The 20,282-nt window shown below is 35.7% G+C and overlaps 1 protein-coding gene across 5 annotated transcripts in view; it reads left to right on the top strand.

The window, feature by feature from the left end:
• Positions 1–20,282, top strand: part of SMOC2 (SPARC related modular calcium binding 2) — a 261,908-nt gene that overhangs the window by 110,979 nt on the left and 130,647 nt on the right. For 4 of the 5 annotated variants that reach the window (XM_069070460.1, XM_069070462.1, XM_069070463.1 and 1 more), the window contains exon 5: positions 13,975–14,022. In XM_069070460.1, coding sequence (XP_068926561.1) covers positions 13,975–14,022 — 48 coding nt within the window. Of the gene's footprint in view, positions 1–13,974; positions 14,023–19,050; positions 19,078–20,282 lie in introns of all 5 variants that reach the window. The other variant, XM_069070461.1, reaches the window with a different exon arrangement.

A 20,282-nucleotide genomic window follows, 5' to 3' on the forward strand; every position in this document is an offset into this window, starting at 1 on the left:
CTCTCTCTCTCTCTCTCTCTCTCTCTCTCTCTCTCTCTCTCTCTCTCCACCCTATTCCTCTTCCTCCTCCTCCTTCTTCTCCTTTCTCTCACACACATTTTATTTTATCCTCACAATCCTAGGAACGGGATACTATTATAAATCCCAGTTTATAGTTGAGGAAACTGAGACAAACAGAGGTTAAATGACTTGCTCAGGTTCACAGAGTTAGTTTCTAGGGCTTGATTTAAAGTCAGGGCTTCCTGACTCTAAGCCCAGCACTTTATTTGTGCCACTCACCCCCATTTTACAGATGAAGAAATTGAGTGTCAGAGAGGTTGTCATTTGCATAGAGTCACACAGCTACTTAGCACCTGTGGCAGGAATTAAATTCATATCTTTCTGACTGCAAATCTATCACTCTGTGTCACTATGCTAATGAAAATTCTGAGCAAACACAATTTAGACTGCCCATTTGCAAACAGGACTAAGTCAAAGTCTTTTAATTAAAAAAAATGTGGCTTAGCAAGTATGCGAGTTATAGGAAAACTAACATTTCTAAGAATATTTAACTCTAAAGATTCAGTTTATAAGAAAACACAAAATTTAAAATAAAACCTTTTTACACCAAATTATAGCTTTTTTCATAGTATTTAGAATTTAAAGGGACCTTAGCCAACATCCAATCCAATACCTCTGTTTTCCTAAGGAGAAAACTGAGGTTCAGACAACAGTCATAATCAGATTTTCAGGCGAAGTGAGGAACATTTCACAAAAATATTCTCAATAGGAAATAGCTGGTCCATATTCAGTCATGTTTAGGATGTAGGAAAGTAAGTAAACTGTTGAATTTGTTAGTTTTGTCCAACTGTGAAAGGGTAGCAGCGAAACTGCAAGCATGAAATTTTTCTTAGCGCAGAAAGACTTAGAGGTTCAGAAATGTATAAGACCTAGGAAATCAGCAACATATAAGAGAAGTGAAAATAACCTAGCTTAACACATTTTAATGGCCTCCATAATATTCATTCATAACATTATTAATATTTAAATTAAAATAATTTTGATTTTTTACACCATTTCCCAAAGATAAGTGCTAGTCAAAAAGCATTGTTAGTTCAGAGAATGACTTTAGAACTTGAAAGGAATTCATTTTTTACAAAAAAGAAAATATTTTATCATCAGTACATTGTTAAGATGCTGAACGTAGGATTTCACAGTCTCTTAAGGTCCAAATAAGAGGTGCTTGATCATTTATAGTCTGATCTATGTAAACCTAATGTTTACTCCTTCATTGGAAATCCTGTATTCCATGTTGAATTAGGCAGCTCAGATGGCACCTGGCCAGAGACCTAGGCTGATTATCTATCTGTCTAATCTATCTATCAATCTATCTATCTATCTATCTATCTATCTATCTATCTATCTATCTATCTATCTATCTATCTATCTATCTATCATAATGTATAATGTATCTAATCTGTATGTAATAAACATCATATACTTATCTACATCAACACATAAAACAATGCATATGTATATGTGTGCATATATATACATATGATTAAAAAAATCAACATGGTTCTCAATCACCCCTCTATGGAAAAGAGAAAAATCATTTTCATTTCTATCATTACATAGATATTTCTCTAGTGTTTTCTTTCAACAGCCTCAAATTTGACCAGCTTTAAGTTGATCTGAATGAATTCTCAGCTCAGGACAAAATTATAAATATAAATGTACAACCACACCACTATACAAACTGTCCCGAAAATCTTAGTATAGTTTTAACTTTTAATATAATGCATGTTATTAATATATGTACTATTAACATGTGTTATACATAGCATGTATACCATCACAGTGTATATACATACATGTGCATATATGAAACAATTTCTTTTCATCCATAGCTTAGTTTTTAATGTATATTTCCTTGTGTTTATCAGATAAACAAAACAGATTCAAAGGTGCTCTTTCCACTCATTAAAGCAAAATGCTTTTCACTGTGAACTGCTCTCATATTTTCATCTTTGTTTTTTTAAATTAGACTTTATTTAGAACTTGGTCTTGGACTTTTGTAATTAAAGCCATCACTATTTATAAGAGTGTAATATAAAAAACCAGTTCAAGTACTCTTCAACTACACTTCTGCCTGCAAATATCCTGTTTTCTGTACTATTTAATTCAAATTATTAAAAAGAGAAATGACCTCAATTTACAGGTACCATTTTTTACAAATAAGAAAGCTATGAGAGAAAGTGATTTATTGAAGGCCCTGGAGTCAGTGGCGGACTTGAAATTGGAGATCTAAATACTTCTCAGTACTTCATTTCACCTATTTGGTGGTTACTTCCCTGGCAAGTTCAACTATTTGAACGTAGCCAACAGCCAGAAATAATAACTGTTCATATTTCCATAACCCTTTAAAACTTTATAAAACACTTTTCTCACTGCGACACTTTGAGATAGCTTATTATTACCACCATTTTGCAGATAAGGAAGTTAGGGCTGAGGAAGTAAAAGTCTCATACCTAGTAAATGGCACAACTGGAATTCAAAGCAAGATCTCCTAAATTTGAGGACGGTGATTTTTCTACTCCACTATGATACCTTGTGGAAATTAATCAAACAGATTGTAGAAACAAAAAAACTGTGCAGTATGCAACAAAACTCATTGACTTTACATGCAGCATAGTCCCTTATGCCCACACTCTGAGGCTATTGATCATTTAGACATAATTCTAACACATTCCAGTTTACTTGATTTCCAGAGTAAAATCAGCAAAGTAGAAGGGAAAGAAAAGCAGGTAATGTAGCTGGGCACCATAGCCCTTCCACCCCTCCCCACCCAGAAGCAAGATGTGGTAGTAGGACTTTCCACAAAGAGACCAAGCAACCATGAAAGGCAGAAAGAACTCAAACAATCATAATAATAGCCAACATGTATATAGTATTTGATGCTTGCAAAGAATTTTAAAGGTATTATTCCTATTGATAACTCCCTGGAACATTTAGCTAGGGCCAAAAGACCCTGGATGATAAAAGTCAGTTCAAACACCTATTAATCCCTGTGCTTAGCAGTGGGATGATTTAAAAGTTTAGGTAAGATACTATTTTTTCTTCATAGGATTTATAGTCTAGTAGGAGAATTTGACATAGAAAAATAAGAAAAAAAATTAGTAGTAGTAATAATAATGGCTAATATTTAAATAGCACTTTCTATGTGCTAGGCACCATGCTATTTACAATTACTGTTTCATTTGATCCTCATAACAACTCTGGGAATTAGGTATGATTGTTATCCCCATTCTACAGATGAGGAAATTGAGGTAAACAAGGATTAAATTACTTGCTCAGAATTACACAGCTAGCAAGTGTCTGAGGCTGTATTTGAACTCCAGTGTTCCCTGCACTCTTTCCATCAGAGAAGTGAAAACAGAGTGCTATGTGGAGTTCATGAGGAAAATGGGGAAGTTAAGGATGACTTCCTAGAGAAGGTGGCATTGGATCTTGGCTTTAAAAGATGATTAAGCAGAGGAAAAGGGGGTAAGTATATTTCAGCAGAAGTCCTGGGCTTCTCAGGTGCAGAGGATGGAATGGAATGATAGTATGAGATACAGCTGGAAGGCTAGAATTGGTGTGAGATTATGAAGGGCCTTCAAAATCAAGCCAATATAATAGAATATATTGGGCCTGCTCTGATTCAGTTCAGTGTTAAAGACACTGGTAGCCTGGAATTCTAAAATGTCTCTCCACTCTAGTGAAAAATCACCGAATTATCTCCTCATGGTGACTGCACTATGTATTGCAGGTGAAAACAATAGTTGCTGGGATAGAGTTGACTCTGTCCTGTTAAGGGATGGTGGTGGTGTAAGAGCAAAGACTATGTTTCTATGGAAATGTATCCCAAAGTCACTAAACTGTGCCTAGCTTCAATTGACCCAGGAATACGACGAGATAGTCTGCACCACACAGATGTCAAAGATAGAGGGAAAGGGCTCAGATGTAGAAAATATTCATAGCTGTGCTTTTTCTTGTAGTAAAGAAAAGCAAGCTCAAGAGATGCCTATCAATTGGAGAATGGCTAAACTAATAATAAAATAATGCTGACTAGCTCCTACTTCTGTGCCAGGTCCTCTGTTAATAACTTTAAAGATATCCTGTTTTATATCTACACAACAACCATGGAAGGTAGCGGTGTTATTACCCCAATTTTACAGTTGAAGACATTGAGAAAAAGGTTAAATGATTTGTGCAAGGTCACACAACTAGTAAGTGACTGGGGTCATATTTGAACTCCAGTCTTTCTAACTCCAGCCCCAGTGTTCTATCTACTGCACTACCTAGTCGCTTACAAATTATGATTTATAATTTTTTTTTTGCTTTTTGGAGGGGGGAGGTAGGGCAGTTGGGGTTAAGTGACTTGCCCAAGGTCACACGGCTAGTTTTGTGTTGAGTGTCTGAGGTAGAATTTGATCTCAGGTCCTCCTGACTCCAGGGCTGGTGCTCTATTCACTGTGCCACCTAGCTGCCCTTGATTTATAAATTTAATGGAATATAATTACAGTGTAAGAAAGGACAAAATAATGGATTCAGAGAAACCTGGGAAGACTTGTATCAAATGATGCAAAGTTAAGTGGGAAGAATTAGAACAACAAATTATGTTACTATAGTGATGAAAAGGAAAATAATTTTGAAATATTTAGGAACTCTGATCAATGTATTGACCAATCATGGATTCAGAAGACTAAAGATGAAGCATCCTTCCCACCTCTTGGAAAAGAGGTGATGGATCAAAGGTGCAGCATGAGACACATATTTTCAGAAATGGTCAATGTGTGGATTTGTTTTTCCTGTTCTTGTTTGTTATGGGGAAAGGATTTTTTTTTAAAATGGGGGGAGTGGGTTGATAGTAATAATGATTCAAAAATAAAAACAAAAAAGCACCAGTGAAGCATTATTTAAATACATAGAAGAGAGCTAAAGCTCAAAAAAGGCACAGATGAATAGCATAATTTGTACTATGTTAAATTTGATATATACTTTAAACCTAACTATTCATAATCTCATTTTAATATAAAATCCTACTTTTCTGTTCTTTTAATATTTAAATGATTGTTTTTGTTTATATTGATTCATTTTGTAATATATAATGATATTTACATATATATGTATGTATGAAGAAAGACTTTCAGTCTGAAGATTTTGTTTAAATCTTAAATTTGACACTTAGGTATGTGTCTATGGGCAAGTCACTTAACATATCTCAGTTCTCATATATAAAAGTGGGATTATAATATAACTTTTCCCTGGAGCCTATGTTAGCTTTCTCTCAGAGTAGTTGGGAAGATTGAAATCTGTCAATCTTAAAGTGCTATGAAAATGAATGTTATTTCTCTATACATGTGATTAACAATGCTTAATAAAACCTTTTAGTCAAATACAGTTATATTAATGAAATTAACTTTGCTTTGTCATTTACCTTTGGCCTCAGAGGTATCTTATGGTTCCCCTTCCCACAGAATCCTAGGATATTAGAAGTCATAGAAACCTTAGATGTTATCCAGGCCAATTCCAGCTCCCATGTTTTACACATAGAAAAATGAAGGCTCAAAGATCACCAAGCTAGTTAATGGCACAGCTGGAATTAGAAGCCAACACTAGTTACTCCCAGTAGATTGTTCTTTTATAACACTCATGGGACTCTTCTGGTGAGCCCTGCACAAGAGTAGCAAGGGCAAAATTGATTTTTACAATCCCTTACTCCAGAGATCTCCTCTTCCTCCCTAGACTGTGGTTCCATTCTTATATGTCTCCTTTCAAGCAGTGGTTGTAACCACATCTGTATGACTTCAAACAAAGATTAAGGTGAATTTGAGCTTTAGGACTACACACACACACACACACACACACACACACACACACACACACACACAGAGTCTACTTTTCAAATACCTTTTGGGTTCAATTGTGTTAGTTTGATTTATCTAGCAAGATGGAAGAAGTAACTAAATCAACCTAGTCCAGTTATCTTAGACAGATAGATGAGGTCACTGGCAGGTATGAGATGGATATTTTAGTTCAGTTCAATTCAAGTAACATCTTTAAAGCTCCTACTATATATTAGCACTGGGCATTCAAAGACAAAAGAAAGCAAAACAGTTCTTCCATCAAGGAGCTCATATTTCTACTTGGAAGTAGCATTTCTGTAATACTCCAAAAGATCTGGGAATCTCATCAATTCTCTCCAAGGGTGTAGTGTTGATCACAGTCTGTCCATCCTTGCCCATGCTATGTGATTCCTGCCCTTGGCCTCCTGTAAGTTCTGTCTTAGGAGTCAGGAGGTATCCACCCATCAATTTGGCAGCTTTCCCTTCTGGCTCTCTTGACATGTTAAGGAAAGAATTGGACAAGTTGACTGTCAGTAATTCATCCTTTGCTCTCGTTATGTGAGTGGCCCATGATAACATCCTTTCCATGGTTCTCCTAGACAATTTCTTGTTTATAATGTGGAGAGGTCTTCTCACAACCAAATAATGAAATGCAAGGTAATTTGAAGACAAAAGAGAACTCTAAGAATTAAGGGATCAGAAAGGCTTCTCATGGAAAGTGTCGCCTAAGTTGTGATGACTTAGAATACCTGTTTTCAGGTTGCCTAGTGTTAACTGTAGTATTTGCAAAAATGAAAAAAAAAAATGGTTCAGTGAACATGGTAAGTACTTAGCCCTCCAGGGCCCATTGGTATATTTTGCCAAAGAAAAGCCATCTGGCATTATAAATCTGTCCCAGAGACTTAAAAATTCCAGAGATGGATAAATCACCACAGACTGGCTTGTTTAACTTTGCGCTGATGGACCGATCAATCCAGCATGTTAAACAAGTGCTTAGCTGCAAAGATCTGACCTCATTAAATGCATTCACTTCTCCTTTAACAGTCAATATCACAGATCTTTCTTTTCTTATTTATTTTTAAAGTGCATTTAGAGCTTGTGAAACAGACTCTTTTTAGACCACCAACTCATTTAACATAATACTGTGTACTGCATGGGGGTTGGCTTTGGCACCAAATTGCAACTACTAAACGTGGCTTGATTTGAAACAATTATTCTTAGAAATGAGAGACTTAATAGCTCATTATTCTTCCCTTAAACCGTAGCATTTTCCCTCCTGTTGTATGTTTTGCGGTTTCCTTCACAAGTAATACATACTCTAATTGCTGAAAAGGCCACTCTCTTAAAAAAAATAAGATTTAAATTGGGTGAGGTCTCACAGAATCTCAGAGACTGAAGGAGGTGAAATTATTTATCTTTAGGAAGAGGAATGAGTGGTGTTTTTAAGAAGCCTTTTTGTTACAGGAATAATTTTATCAGACTTGTTTTTTTTTGATCTTTATTAATTTGTTTGCTTACTTTTAGTTTTCAGGATTCAATTCCACAATTCCTTGAGTTTTAAATTTTCTCCCTCTCCCTTCCCTCCCCCCCTCCACCATGGCAGCATACAATAAAGTATAGGATCTGCAAATAGTTTCACATTAGACATTAGTCAGGTTATAAAGAAGGATTGTATTGGATGGAATGAACAATGGGAAAGAGGAAATAAAACCAAACAAAAAAAGACAGAGAGCAGGTAGTTTGCGTCAATCTGCATTCAAACTCTGTTCTTTCTAGTTCTTTCTCTGAATGTAGACATTTCTCTCCATCATGAGTCTTTTGGAGTTGACTTATAGCCCTGCATTAGGGCTGAGAAGAGTCCAGTCTATAGAAGTTGGTCATCACACATATGTTATGTCTGTAATTGTGTACAAATTTCTCCTGGTTCTGCTCTTCTCACTCAGCATCATTTGTATGTCTCTCCAGGTAAATATGAAGTCCATCTGCTCCTCATTTCTTATAGCACAATAGTATTCCATTACATTCATATACCACGGCTTGTTTAGCTATTCCCCAATTGATCAGTATCCCCTTAATTTCCAATTCTTTGCCACCACAAAAGGAGCTGCTATAAACATTTTTGTACATATGGGTCTTCAACCCACTTCTATGATCTCTTTGGGATACAACCCTAGAAGTGGTATTGCTGGGTCAAAGGGTATGAAATTACTTACAGCCCTTTGGGCATAATTCCAGATTGCTCTCCAGAATGGCTGAATCAGTTCACAATCAGGCCCTGTTTCAATCAATATTTCAGTCGACCTGGGGGCATATGACTATGCTTACCAACTTATGAAATCTTTCTTACTCTGCATTTACTAATGTCTTATCTCTTCCTTTCCCACAATGTCTAGAATCTTTTTCTACTTCTGAACCAAGATTCTTGACTACCACAAACACACTCCAATATTCCCCCACAAACACATATTTACATAAAAAATATAGAAAGAAGAGGGGAAAAAGTAGTATTAAATTGCTTTTCTTTCCTGGGCACAATTTAGTTTGCACGCTTGAATTGTCCTGCTGAGAATAAGGTTATTTTCCATCTTATGGGCATTCATGGGGAAGCTGGGAAGTGGAAGGATAGGGTTGTTTCTGCCTAGAGGCAATGGTGTTGACTAGATGAACTCTCAGCAAATTTTTTATTTCTATGATAACATAAATTACATATTGAGTATCTTAATTGCTTACTTATTTAGGGAGGCTCTGGAGTCTTCTTTCCTAGAATTAAATAATAGACTAATTTTTTTTTTTAATTTGGAATGATTAAAGACATCATGATAATGAAGAGATCATGCTGCTTGTGTACTTTGGAACTACCAGGTATATTGGAAAGAGTGCTGGGTTTGGGGTTAGATTATCTGAGTTTGAATCCTGGCTCCAGTATTACTTGCCTGAGTGACTAAGGGCAAGTCACTTAACATCTTGCCAACTCAGTTTCCTCATTGTTAAAATTAAAGGTTTGAATTTGATAAACTCTAAAGTACCTTCCAATGTCATTAGAACAATGTCTTTTCTTTTCTTTGACTCCATGATGAAATAATCTTTTTCTATTACTTCATTCTCTTACCCAACAAAACCCTGTTAGTTCATGAATAGAGCACTGGCTCTGGAGTCAGGAGTATCTGAGTTCAAATCCAGCCTTAGACACTTAACACTTACTAGCTGTGTGACCTTGGGCAAGTCACTTAACCCCAATTGCCTCACCAAAAAAGCAAAAAAAAACCAACAACCCAAAACCTATTAGTTCTCTGTCCTTTCATTTACCTCTAACTTCTTTGGCTCTTCTGGTTCTATTTATAGTTAGAACATTAATATAGATATTGTTTAGTTTTCTAGGTGTTGATTCATTTAATGATTGTTAGATAAACGTTCAACATTAAGAAAACCAACATTGCAGGTAATATTTGTATATGGTCCAACTATTATATGATCTGTAGGCTCCTTTTCCCTACTCTACCACATCACTACATGGTGCCCAGATCAAGGAATGCAGTTGAACAGGATAGCACACATATTTTGAGCAGAAAATACATATGGACAATGACTTAAGTCAAGATTAGAATAGAAAAAGACAGGAAACTTGGCACTGGGGAAATTTTGCAGCATATTTAATGATCCCCAAAGGCTAGCTGATGTAAACACCAATTTGGTGATACTATGTGGCTATGAATCACAGAACAACTCAAACCCAGGAGAATGACAAATGCAAATTATCCAAAGAACAAACACAGATACATGGAAGGTTTAAGTGGTCTACAGCATATTCCCAATGATGACTCATCTTCAAGAAATGGCATAGAAGTCGTCATCAAAGACAGGCATGGTTAGAAAATGAGGTGGACTGATCACATAGCAAGAATAAGGGATCATAGATGAATGTGCTCAGATACCCATGGAATAGTAAAAGACATATGAAGAATTTCCATTCCATGGATGAATATAAGAGATATTTAGGAAAATGTATAAAAAGAGAAGCTGTAGGATGAGCTCTCGATGGAACAAGTGTCTATGTTGATGCAATCCCAGGTCAATAGAAACACTGATTTAAGCCAAGACTGCCTAAAAGGAGAACGTTGGACCAATAGATTGTTAAAAGTTTTATAATTCTTTATTGGATAATTATATTGGTTAACTTTGGGAAAATAACTATAGGTGGGAGGTATTTTGTAGATAATACTAAAAGCTTTGTATTCTAATATCTGCCCTTCATCTAATTTAAGAAAAAATAAGGAAATAATTTTATCGTTCACCTGACTTAATTTTTCAGTTGAACTTAGGAAATGTTTGTGAATAGCCCCATGGGTATTATTGTCATGATTATTCAGACCATTTATTTTGTTTTTCAATGTGTGTAAATATGTGTTGCATAAATATATTCAGAAATATTAATAAAGTATTTATTATTTGTTTCAGCTGTGGTTGTAGGAAATGGAAAATGCCACTTGGGTCATGGCAGGAAGTCATAATTTAAGATGATAGAAATAAACTGATGACTAAATAATTTAAGCAGCTAAAAAATAAATCTGAATTTCTTAAGAAATCATATATATGTATATATGGTAGAAACAAAAAATTCTTTTATGAAAACTTTATGAGAGACCGCACCCTGAGAATATCAGTTGTATATTTTCTGGGGAAAATACAGATGTGCAAACCAATGTTTTGACTTGGAAATTCTGTGACAGTAAAGGTTAGGAAAGCTAAGTGGTTAGTGTTAGTCAGCATCCAAATATTGATCCAAAACTGGGCAAACCATGAAAAGTCATATTAAAATTTCCTTTGAGAAAACCAACACATGTAAAGGATGCAGTCATGTTCTATATTGTTACTCAATAAGTAACAATTAGTCATTGTTACTCCAAACTGGTAATGTTGGTAATACAAAATAATCAGCCTTCATCTTGAAGTTGTAAAATCATACTATAACATTATCTAGTAACTCATCTGAGCTACAAAAAAATGATTTATTTCCAAGAAGAAAGTCATAATACAACAACTTTCCTTTAGAAATGTCCTCAAATTGTGTCAGGTTATTCTTTTGGCAGATTTCTCTACAGTCTTAGTGTAAAGGAACACATATAGATGTTATAAAAGCAAAACAGTGACAGTGATAAATGGGTGACTCCATGAGTATGTGCAGAAACCCCAGGGCAGCCTGGAGAGAATTCAATGATCTATGAGCCAGACTCCTATCCCACTTTGTTAATGCCCGGAATATGGCACAATTTTTATTCTTCCTCTTCTCTCTAAAGCAATTTGGTTACCATCTCCTTTGGACTTGCCTCTCTTTTCCCCTCAGTCCTGATGGTTGAAAAGGTAATCATCTCTAATCCTGCTCCAGTAAACCTCCTTCACTTTAGTAAGAGAATTTCTAGTTTCTCGGGGTTGGGGAGGAGGAAGGTCTCACAACCATAACTATCCTTCCAAAGTGTGGCTTTTATCATCCTCCATTACCAACGATGACTTACTTACAAGAAGTGACAGGCAGGTAGATCATAGCAGTAGCCTCAGTAAGCCTTCCTTAAAGTAGAAGACCTATGATTTTTTTTAAAGACATACCTTAACAAAATAAAATTTTATTAACCTTTTACTTTTATGTCACCTACATTTTTCAATTTATCTTCCTCCCTCTCCTCCTAAAACAGCAGTCTCTTATAACAAAATGTACTCTGTTGACCTTACTTCCCCAAACAACTCTGGCACTGGCAGGTTAAATCACAAGAAGAAATGACTAGTTCTAGTTATAACCCTGTAGGTTGCTAGCCTCCTAATACTGTAGTTTATGAGTTCCTACTGTTATACTTCCTAATAATCAGCCAGGAGTCTCAGCTTGTCACAAAAGACATTTACTCAAATAATATCAGTAATTATAAAAATAATTATAAATTAAAAAAAAAACAAAATCTTGAGTGAACTCTCCCACAAATACACCTAGAATCTGTGGGAGGAAAAATAAATGCAAACATAAATTATAAAGTTAATTAGGTAACATAGGGCAACTCACAACTCTGGACCTGCAGGGCCTAGACATTCTTTCGTGAGGAAGGTCCTCAAGTTAACTGTGGATGGTAGCATTGATGATGGGTGAGTGACTTTTGTTAGCAGATGAGTTACTCACCTGGGCTTGCTCCTTTCAGGGCTCAGCATCTCAGCCGGATGGATCAACTTGTATTAGTTGAGTTGCCCGGATTCAGATCTGGCTTCTCATTTGACTTTGTTGCTATACTGGTTGCTCTACCTGTAGGCAGCTGCTATTGAGCTGGGCTGAGCAGATCTCTCTTCCACTAGGCACTTCTTGGCAGATTAGGCTGGGCAGGTTATTCAGCCCTGTGGTCTTCACTGGGCATAGCATTTCTGCTAGAGAGTTTCATCTCCTGGACTCCTTAGACTTGTTCTTCAATAAGCAGTTGCAAGCCTCATGCCTCTGCTTGGCTTGTTATCATAGTGCTTTTATTCAGTTGGAGTGTGAGTATTCTTTTATGCATATTTTTTGGGAGGGGGGAAGGCAGGGCAATTGGGGTTAAGTAACTTGACCAAGGTCACCTGACTAGTAAGTGTGAAGTGTCTGAGGATTTGAACTCAGGTCCTCCTGACTCCAGGTCTGTTGCTGTATGCACTGTGCCACCTAGCCGCCCCGAGTATGAGTATTCTTATCAGAAAGAGCAATGACCCTTAGTTTAAGATTGACAAAAGTAATTTCTCTTTCACTTCCTTAGAATTCTAGGTAAGAGGGGAGAGATGTGTGGCCTTTCTTTTCAACAGTTCTTTATGGTTCAGAAGTGGGAATATCTCAATGAAGTACTATCCTTTTACTTATGGTATCAGTCTGATTATGCTTCTCAGACTCTTACTGGGTCATATGTGGGCATTAAAGAACTAGAGGCCTGTGGCCTGGGGCAAATTCATGGTCTCAATGGCCTTTCCAGATGCAATTGAGCTAGTAAAGACTAATGTCTTTTTCAGGGCATAGCATGTTTCCTTGGCATCTAAAAGGCCTTCCCTTTGATATTTCAGTGTGTGATTTGTTATCCTCTGACCTTTAGTTTTACTAAATTTCAACAGGGATATTATCATTAAAAAATAATAAAAAAGAGGAAACTGAAAAAGTAGTTCAGCATAATTTACCAAAATATGGAAATAGACTGACGTATGCAGTGTTCCATATCCAGTTACCCAACTCTGTAAAGAAATGGGGAAGATGCCTTCTCTCCTCTCTTCTTGGGGGGTCAAGATTGCTCATTATAATTTTGTAGCATTCTTTTTCAATGGTTTTGTTTTTATAACACACTTTTAAAGATGAAACACTTGGATGTTTCAAATATTAATCACTTTTAGACTTTGGTATTCTTCCAGACAAAGGCCAGTTCAAGTGGGGTGTTTAGAATGATTCTTTAGAGTGCTATCCTCTTCAGGACCTAGTTAATTATATTTTAAAATAAAATAGCTCACATCTACATAATGCTTTATGGTTATAAGGTGCTTAATATATTTGTATTTTTTTATTCTTACCACAGTTCTGTGCAGTATTATTGCAAATCTTCTTCCATTTTTATAGATGAGTAACAGTCTCAAAAAGGTTAAATAATTTTCAAAGGTCACAAAGCAAGTAAATATTAGAACTAGGACTTGAACTCAGGCCTTTTGACTCTCCTATGTCCAGTGTTTCTTCTTTTACAACACATGATGCAATAATGAAACCAAGGAAAATATACTGTTGCTGGAATTTCTTGTTACTATTTCCATATGACAAATAGTAAATAAATAAGATACAGATCTTTTTGCACACATTGTCACTTATCATTAAGGCTTTGAATATGGCAAGGGAAAATGTGAGTTGCTCTACTGTTCTGCTAGGATATTAACAAAAAACTACATAAATATTATAAAAAATAAGAGCTACAAATCCTTAAGGCAAATGTTTAGATCAAAAATGCGAAAAGTAGTAAAACTTTAAGAAATTAGTCAATAGTTGGGACAGGAAAGCATAAACATAGTCTAAGAGCTTCAAACATACAAATTTGATATTAAAATACCTTTTTTTCTCTCATTTTAATTTTTTTAGGTTCTATTACAGAAAAGTTGCCTCAACGAGAAGGCACAGGAAAAACAGGTAAATGTCTTCAAATGATGTTGGAAATATTCTATTTGTAATAATATCCTAAGGAAAAGTTTCTTTAGAAATTTATTAGAAGCTAGAGACCAAAAGCAATGTTTAAAAATACATTAAACTAAGAAATGAATGGAATTTTTTTTGCTCTTAATAAACTTCTACATATCACCATATGCTTATGGTGACTTGCTCAATGGCCTATAGTCTAGGGCAGTATATTAAAATCAAAACCACTTCACAGCAAATACAACATGTTTTAAGAAAGGATTTTTTAAATAGATTACCTTGACAAATTCATTTAGTAAATTAGTTAGGTTTCCTGGCCCAGATCATTATTTATTTTTTGGGTACCTCAAAATTTGAAGTAGAATCTCATTATTGGTGACTTTATATCTTCTTGAATTACCTTGATAGTTACAACCTGACAAATGTTACCTGCTACCATAATATTCACTCAACTACTTTTAACCCTGGTTTCCTTCCCCCCCCCCCTTTTCCTTTTCTATTACCTCACCACTTTCTACTCTTTTGGTCCTCTCTTGGTTTAACACATTCTTTTTGTTGTTGTAATTGTTAAAGAGAAACAGAAATAGGGGTTTAATAGAGAAAACAGTCACAGTTCGCAATACAAAAACAACATACAGTATCCTTAAACCCAAAGTAAGTCAAACAACAGTTTGTAAGGCAATGGGCATTGGTTTAATATCAAAAAGCAAAGAAGTAGCTTTATCATAGGCATCAATTAAAAATGTCACTTTCTTTCTTAAATGCCTACTAAGTGCCAGAAACTGTGTTAACCGTACTTTGCAGGTATTGTCTCATTTTATTTTCACAACAACCCTGGGATTTAGGTGCTATTATATTCTTCATTTTCTAGTTGAGGAAGCTAAAAAGGCTGAAGTTAAATACTTGCCCATGGTCACACTGAGGCCAGATTTAAACTCTGTTCTTCCTGATTCCAGGCCCAGTGTTCTATTCATTTGTGCCACCTAGATTCCTCATTAGACAAATATTCTTTCTCCACTGAAGACGGGAGTGGAGTTTTATAGCTAGTTTTAATTTGTTTGAAGGTATGAGTTAGGTGAAGAAACTAATTACCACTAGAGAGAGATGGATAATCTATACCTTGGTTCCCCACCTAGTCAGCAGTTGGATTGAGAGATGCCAAAATAAGAGTCTCACAAGTTGAGGAGCTCTGAATATTGCATATTCTAGAGTTTAATAGGCCTAGCCCTGCAGCATAGATTGCATGGTTAGGTAATTTGGGTACAATGAGTTGTGAAATATTTTTGAGTGATGTCCAGTTAGTCAGTCAGCAAGCATTTATTATTAAATGCTTATTATATTCCAAGAACTGTGCTAAGTGATGGGGATGAAAACAAAAGCAAAAACAATGTCTGTGTTCTCAAGAAGCACCCATTTCAATGGGGAAGACAAGGTGCAAATAACTCAGCATACTGCACATGAGATACAGACAGTGTAAATGGAAGGTATCTGAGGGAAAGCACTAGCATTGGGAGGAGGTTGACAGTGAATTGGCAGGATAAACTTCTTGTAGAAGGTAGGAATTGAGCAGAGTCTAAAAGCAATAACAAGCACAGAACTTTTAAATGATTAATGTTACTCATCTGACTTAGTTTTAAAAGATCTGTTTTCAGTGTTCTAGAAGGATCTATACTCTACACAGTCCCTTCCTATTGAGCCCAATTTTTTTATAGGGCAGTGGGTGGGAATCAGTTATTTCATAGAATCATACATTCATTGGGAGGGTCATCTCTAGTCATCCTGATTTATATATATCTTGCCATTGGACCCAGATGACTGGAGGAGAGAATGAGGCTGGTGACTTTGCACAGCCCTCTCTGATTCAAATCCAATTCACCTGCAAGTCATGGCGTCACCTTCCTGATGTCATGTTCCTCTTCAAGAATGAAGGACAAACAGCAACATCAATAACAACAAAACAACAACATTTCCTTGATCTAGGACAGAGTTGTCAAACATGTAGCCATGGGCCTCCAATACTCCCAAGTGTGTCCCTAACAAGATTAAAATGTAATTGGGGAATATTTAGCAAAATAAATAAAATACGATAAACGATGGCTAGAATCGCATTTTTAAAACTGTCAATATACAGCCCCCAGGTATCCTTGTACATGGTTTAGTGTTCCCTCTTTCCCTTTGAGTCTGATACCACTAATAGACCAGTAATATATTGGGAAGCTATCATGAGAAAACTCCTACTACCAAAGAAGGTCTGCATCTGCTCTACAATTTGGGTGGGGGGGCGGGGTCAAGGGGACACTGAGAAGTTAAGTAACCTACCCAGGATCAGTAGGGAATATTTGACAAAGGCAAGTCTTGAACTCAGGTCTTCCACATTCAGAATCTGGCTAACTGTCCACTATGCAATGCTGGCTCTCTCAAACCTCCTACCCCTTATTTTATACATATAATTTGTTTTAATTAATATTGAAAGCAAATTAGATATCTAGATTGTTATGTGTTTAATATAGAAAATTCTTATAAAAAGATAAGGAATAGGGATATCTATAATGGAAGAGAATATAAGCTTGCAAGATGGAGTGAGCTTCAGAATCATGATGGGGTTCATAGGGTCAAGGAGGGAAGGAAACAGGCATTTATCTTATCAAGTGTCTTCAATGTGTTGGGCACATAAGTGAAGTGTTAAATCCTTTATAATTATTGTATCATGTGATCTTCACAACAATCCCGGGAAGTAGATGTCATTCTGATCCCAACTTTACAGTTAAGGAAACTGAGGTAGACAGAGGTTTAGTGACTCTCCCAGGGTCACACAGCTCTTAAGTGTCTGAGGCCAGATTTAAATTCAGGTCATACTGATGCAAGACCTAATACTATCTACTGTGCAACCTAGCTTCCTGGTCAAGGGGAAAATGAAGGGGAATCTTGAGTAAAGGAGGAGAATTCACTTAGTCATTAAGTAAATGTATACTTAGATAGTAGTTGAGTATGCCAAATATCTGAGGGTTCCAGTGAGTAAGCTCAATATGAGTCATCAGTATAACATGTCATCCTAAAGAGCCATGGTGAACTTAGGTTGCTCTAAGAGACACATACATAGAGAACTGGATGTGGAAGAGGTTCGTCTTGCTGCATGGTGCCCTGGTTGTATAGTTTCAGTAGGGTTGTATTCATGTCTTGGTACCATATTTTCACAAAGACACTATTAAGGTATAGAGTATTCATAGGATGCCAGCCAGAATAGTGAGGATTTATTCAAGGAAATAAGGATATTCATCTTGGAGGAGAGATTTGGAGGCAGAATGGGAAAGGCATAATAATGATAATTACATTAAGATACAAGAAGGGACCAGGAGTGATGAATGCTACTTGCAAAGAGGAAAATTAAGGCTTTGTATAAGGAAGAGCTACCTAATATTAGGTCAATTAATTAATATTAATTGTCTAATTAATATTAGAGCTATCCCTAAATGGAGACTGTGTTGGGACATTGTAGGTTCTCCTCATTAAAAGTCCGATTCTTGTACAAGTGGGAGATTCCAAATATGAGGTTGTAATTTTGAAATATTTAGGCCAAATACTGAACTTTTAAGAGAAAAATATAGGAATGAAAATAGTATCTTACTATTTATTATCTCATAATGCTTTTGCCCCCTGAATTTGTGTGGACTGGGACAATTTCTCCATTCCCTTCTGATGATATATAATGAGCCAAAACTACATAACACAATCCTATTTATATTATACAGCTAGCCAACTATTAATTCTTTATTGATTCACAGCAGTAAAATCCTCTACTTATCCTCTAGCCAATTTTATCCTCAAGACTTTCCTTTCCTTTTCTCTTTGCATCCTGATCACTTTAAAAAATATATTGACATTTAAATCCATCCTTAGAATAAGAAAGCATTGATTAATGAAACAAAACAACTTCTCTGCCTCTCCTTTACAATATAAATTATTTATTCCATAGCATGTTATATATTGTTATAAGAGTAAATATATATATATATATCATTATAAGATTAAATGCATAAAAGTTGCACAACAATGAGATTTTCTGTTGTATTTTTTTCTCTCTGTATTATTTTTCCAACCCTGTTATACTTTTTTTTTCTGGAAGAAATTGAGCAAGCTTCCTGGTTTTTTTCCACTCACACTCAGGTTATGAGATAGGGTGCATGTGCTTGGTTAAAAACGCCATGCTAGTGCAGCATCCTGCCTATTTACAATTTCAAATAAACCTGCACCCACTAAGCAAATAGCATCTAATTCAATACATGCCTATTTTATGGTCTTTATTTTGTCTAATTCCACTTCAAACAGGTGTGAGTAGGGCCAATGGCAGGTGTCAGGCTTTGTTAATTTTTCACCTGTGTTTTGATGATTGGTCTGTTTCCAAATGACTCTGAGGCCAGATGTGCTGAGAATTAATTCTTCCCATATGCCACAAACTCTTTTCTTGCCAATGACTGATAAAATGAGTCAGTTTAAATGGTTTATCCTTTTCTTTCTCCCCAGCCATTCTTTTTACCCATAACTACCTTAGCTGTACACAGCATGTCTGCTGATGCTTTTCATTTTTCTCTGTCTTTTTTCCTTTAGTCATATTTTGACCCTTCTCTCCTCCTCCCCTCTACTGCTCACTTCTTTTTAATTCTCCATCATTAAGTCAGCCCTATTATTAATATAAACTCTATTTTAGGTCTCCACACAGGCCCAGAAATTATTTTTAGATGAATTCACTTTGCACAAAATTATTTTTAGGATAAATTATTTTTAGAATATATTCATAACCACTCAAAACAATTTGGTTTAACCATCCACATAGGAAAACAAACAAACATGAATGAAGAATGTCTATTGCTCAGATTTTGACATGTAAGTAGGTGGACAACATTTAGCTTGTGTATCAGGATGTATGAGTGCATGTGTGTGTATGTACATATATACATATATTTATTTATATTTATATATATATATATATATCCAACCCAATTTCTTCCTTCTACTCTGTTCCAGGCCCAGCATCTATAATATTTATTCAAGGTAAACATATTAATAGATTAATTTAATTAGTTGATTATCATAATCTGGGCAATATGCATTGTTCATCCAATTAGTTTTTCCAGTGTGTATGGCTTGATAAATCACTAAGGATATATATTTAGTATTCCTGGGAGGCAGTATGGGCTAATAGAAATGATTTTGGACTTGGAGTTATGAAACTTGGATTTGAATCCCTACTCCAAATCATAGTTATTTCCTGTGTGGTTTAGCATGTCACTTCACCACCCTAAGCCTCAGTTTCATTATCTCTAAAATGAGGGAGTTGTATTAAATGGTCTTTGAAATTTCTTCTAGCTCTAGATCTAAGATCCTGTGAACTTTAAGGTCGTTTTAAATTTTCTGTGATTTTGAACTGGAAGTCTAAAGACTTGGGTTCTATTCCCAGATTTCCTACTAACTAGATGCATGACTTTCTATACTTCATCTTTCCAGACCTCTGTTTCCTCATCAATAAAATGAAAGGTTTGGTCTAAATGATTGATAAGGTGCCTTCCAGATCTGACATCCTATGACTAAGGTTAAAGAGAGGATGAGGGAATAATTAGAAGCAATAGACAAAATTTTCAGAGAAATACATGGAGGGTAAAGGTAGGAAAATCTTTGAAACAATTAGTGATCCAAAAAATGTACTGAGTTTCTATGGTAGTGATCTCTTCAATGGAAGCAAAGGTTAGATGACTACTAATCAGGTGTGTTATAGTAGGGATTCCATTTCTGGATTTAGTTGGACCAGATGACTGATTCTGATATTTTGGTAGTTCTCTAAAGTTTTTATTTGAGCCATGGAAAAACTCTGAGCACAGCACAGGAGATGACAATTTTGTTTCAGGAAGATGAATGTCCTGATGTCATGACCAGCTCATTAGGGAAGTGGGAAAGACTGGAGGCTCACCAACCCAATGCAATGGGTATTTTTTTAATCATCTTCCTGAGCAAATATTAATGCAAATGCCATGTGAACATAGTGGCATATGAGAGCACTGGCATACAGGTTTAAACTGAAGAAAAGAACAAATTCCCTTTTCTGAGGTCACTTCTATTCTAAGAAAGATCCATAAATGTAAATACATACAACAGAGGAACAACAGAACTTGGAATGCCAGAGTATTATTTTTTTGTCCAACCCTAATATGGACAGCAGCCATGATTTATGTGTTTTAATTTTTTCTACTGTTTTTCTTTCT

This window comes from Petaurus breviceps, unplaced genomic scaffold (assembly GCF_028583685.1).
Source record: "Petaurus breviceps papuanus isolate PSGF00001 unplaced genomic scaffold, PetGlider_PUasm1.0 90808, whole genome shotgun sequence".
NCBI lineage: Eukaryota > Metazoa > Chordata > Mammalia > Diprotodontia > Petauridae > Petaurus > Petaurus breviceps.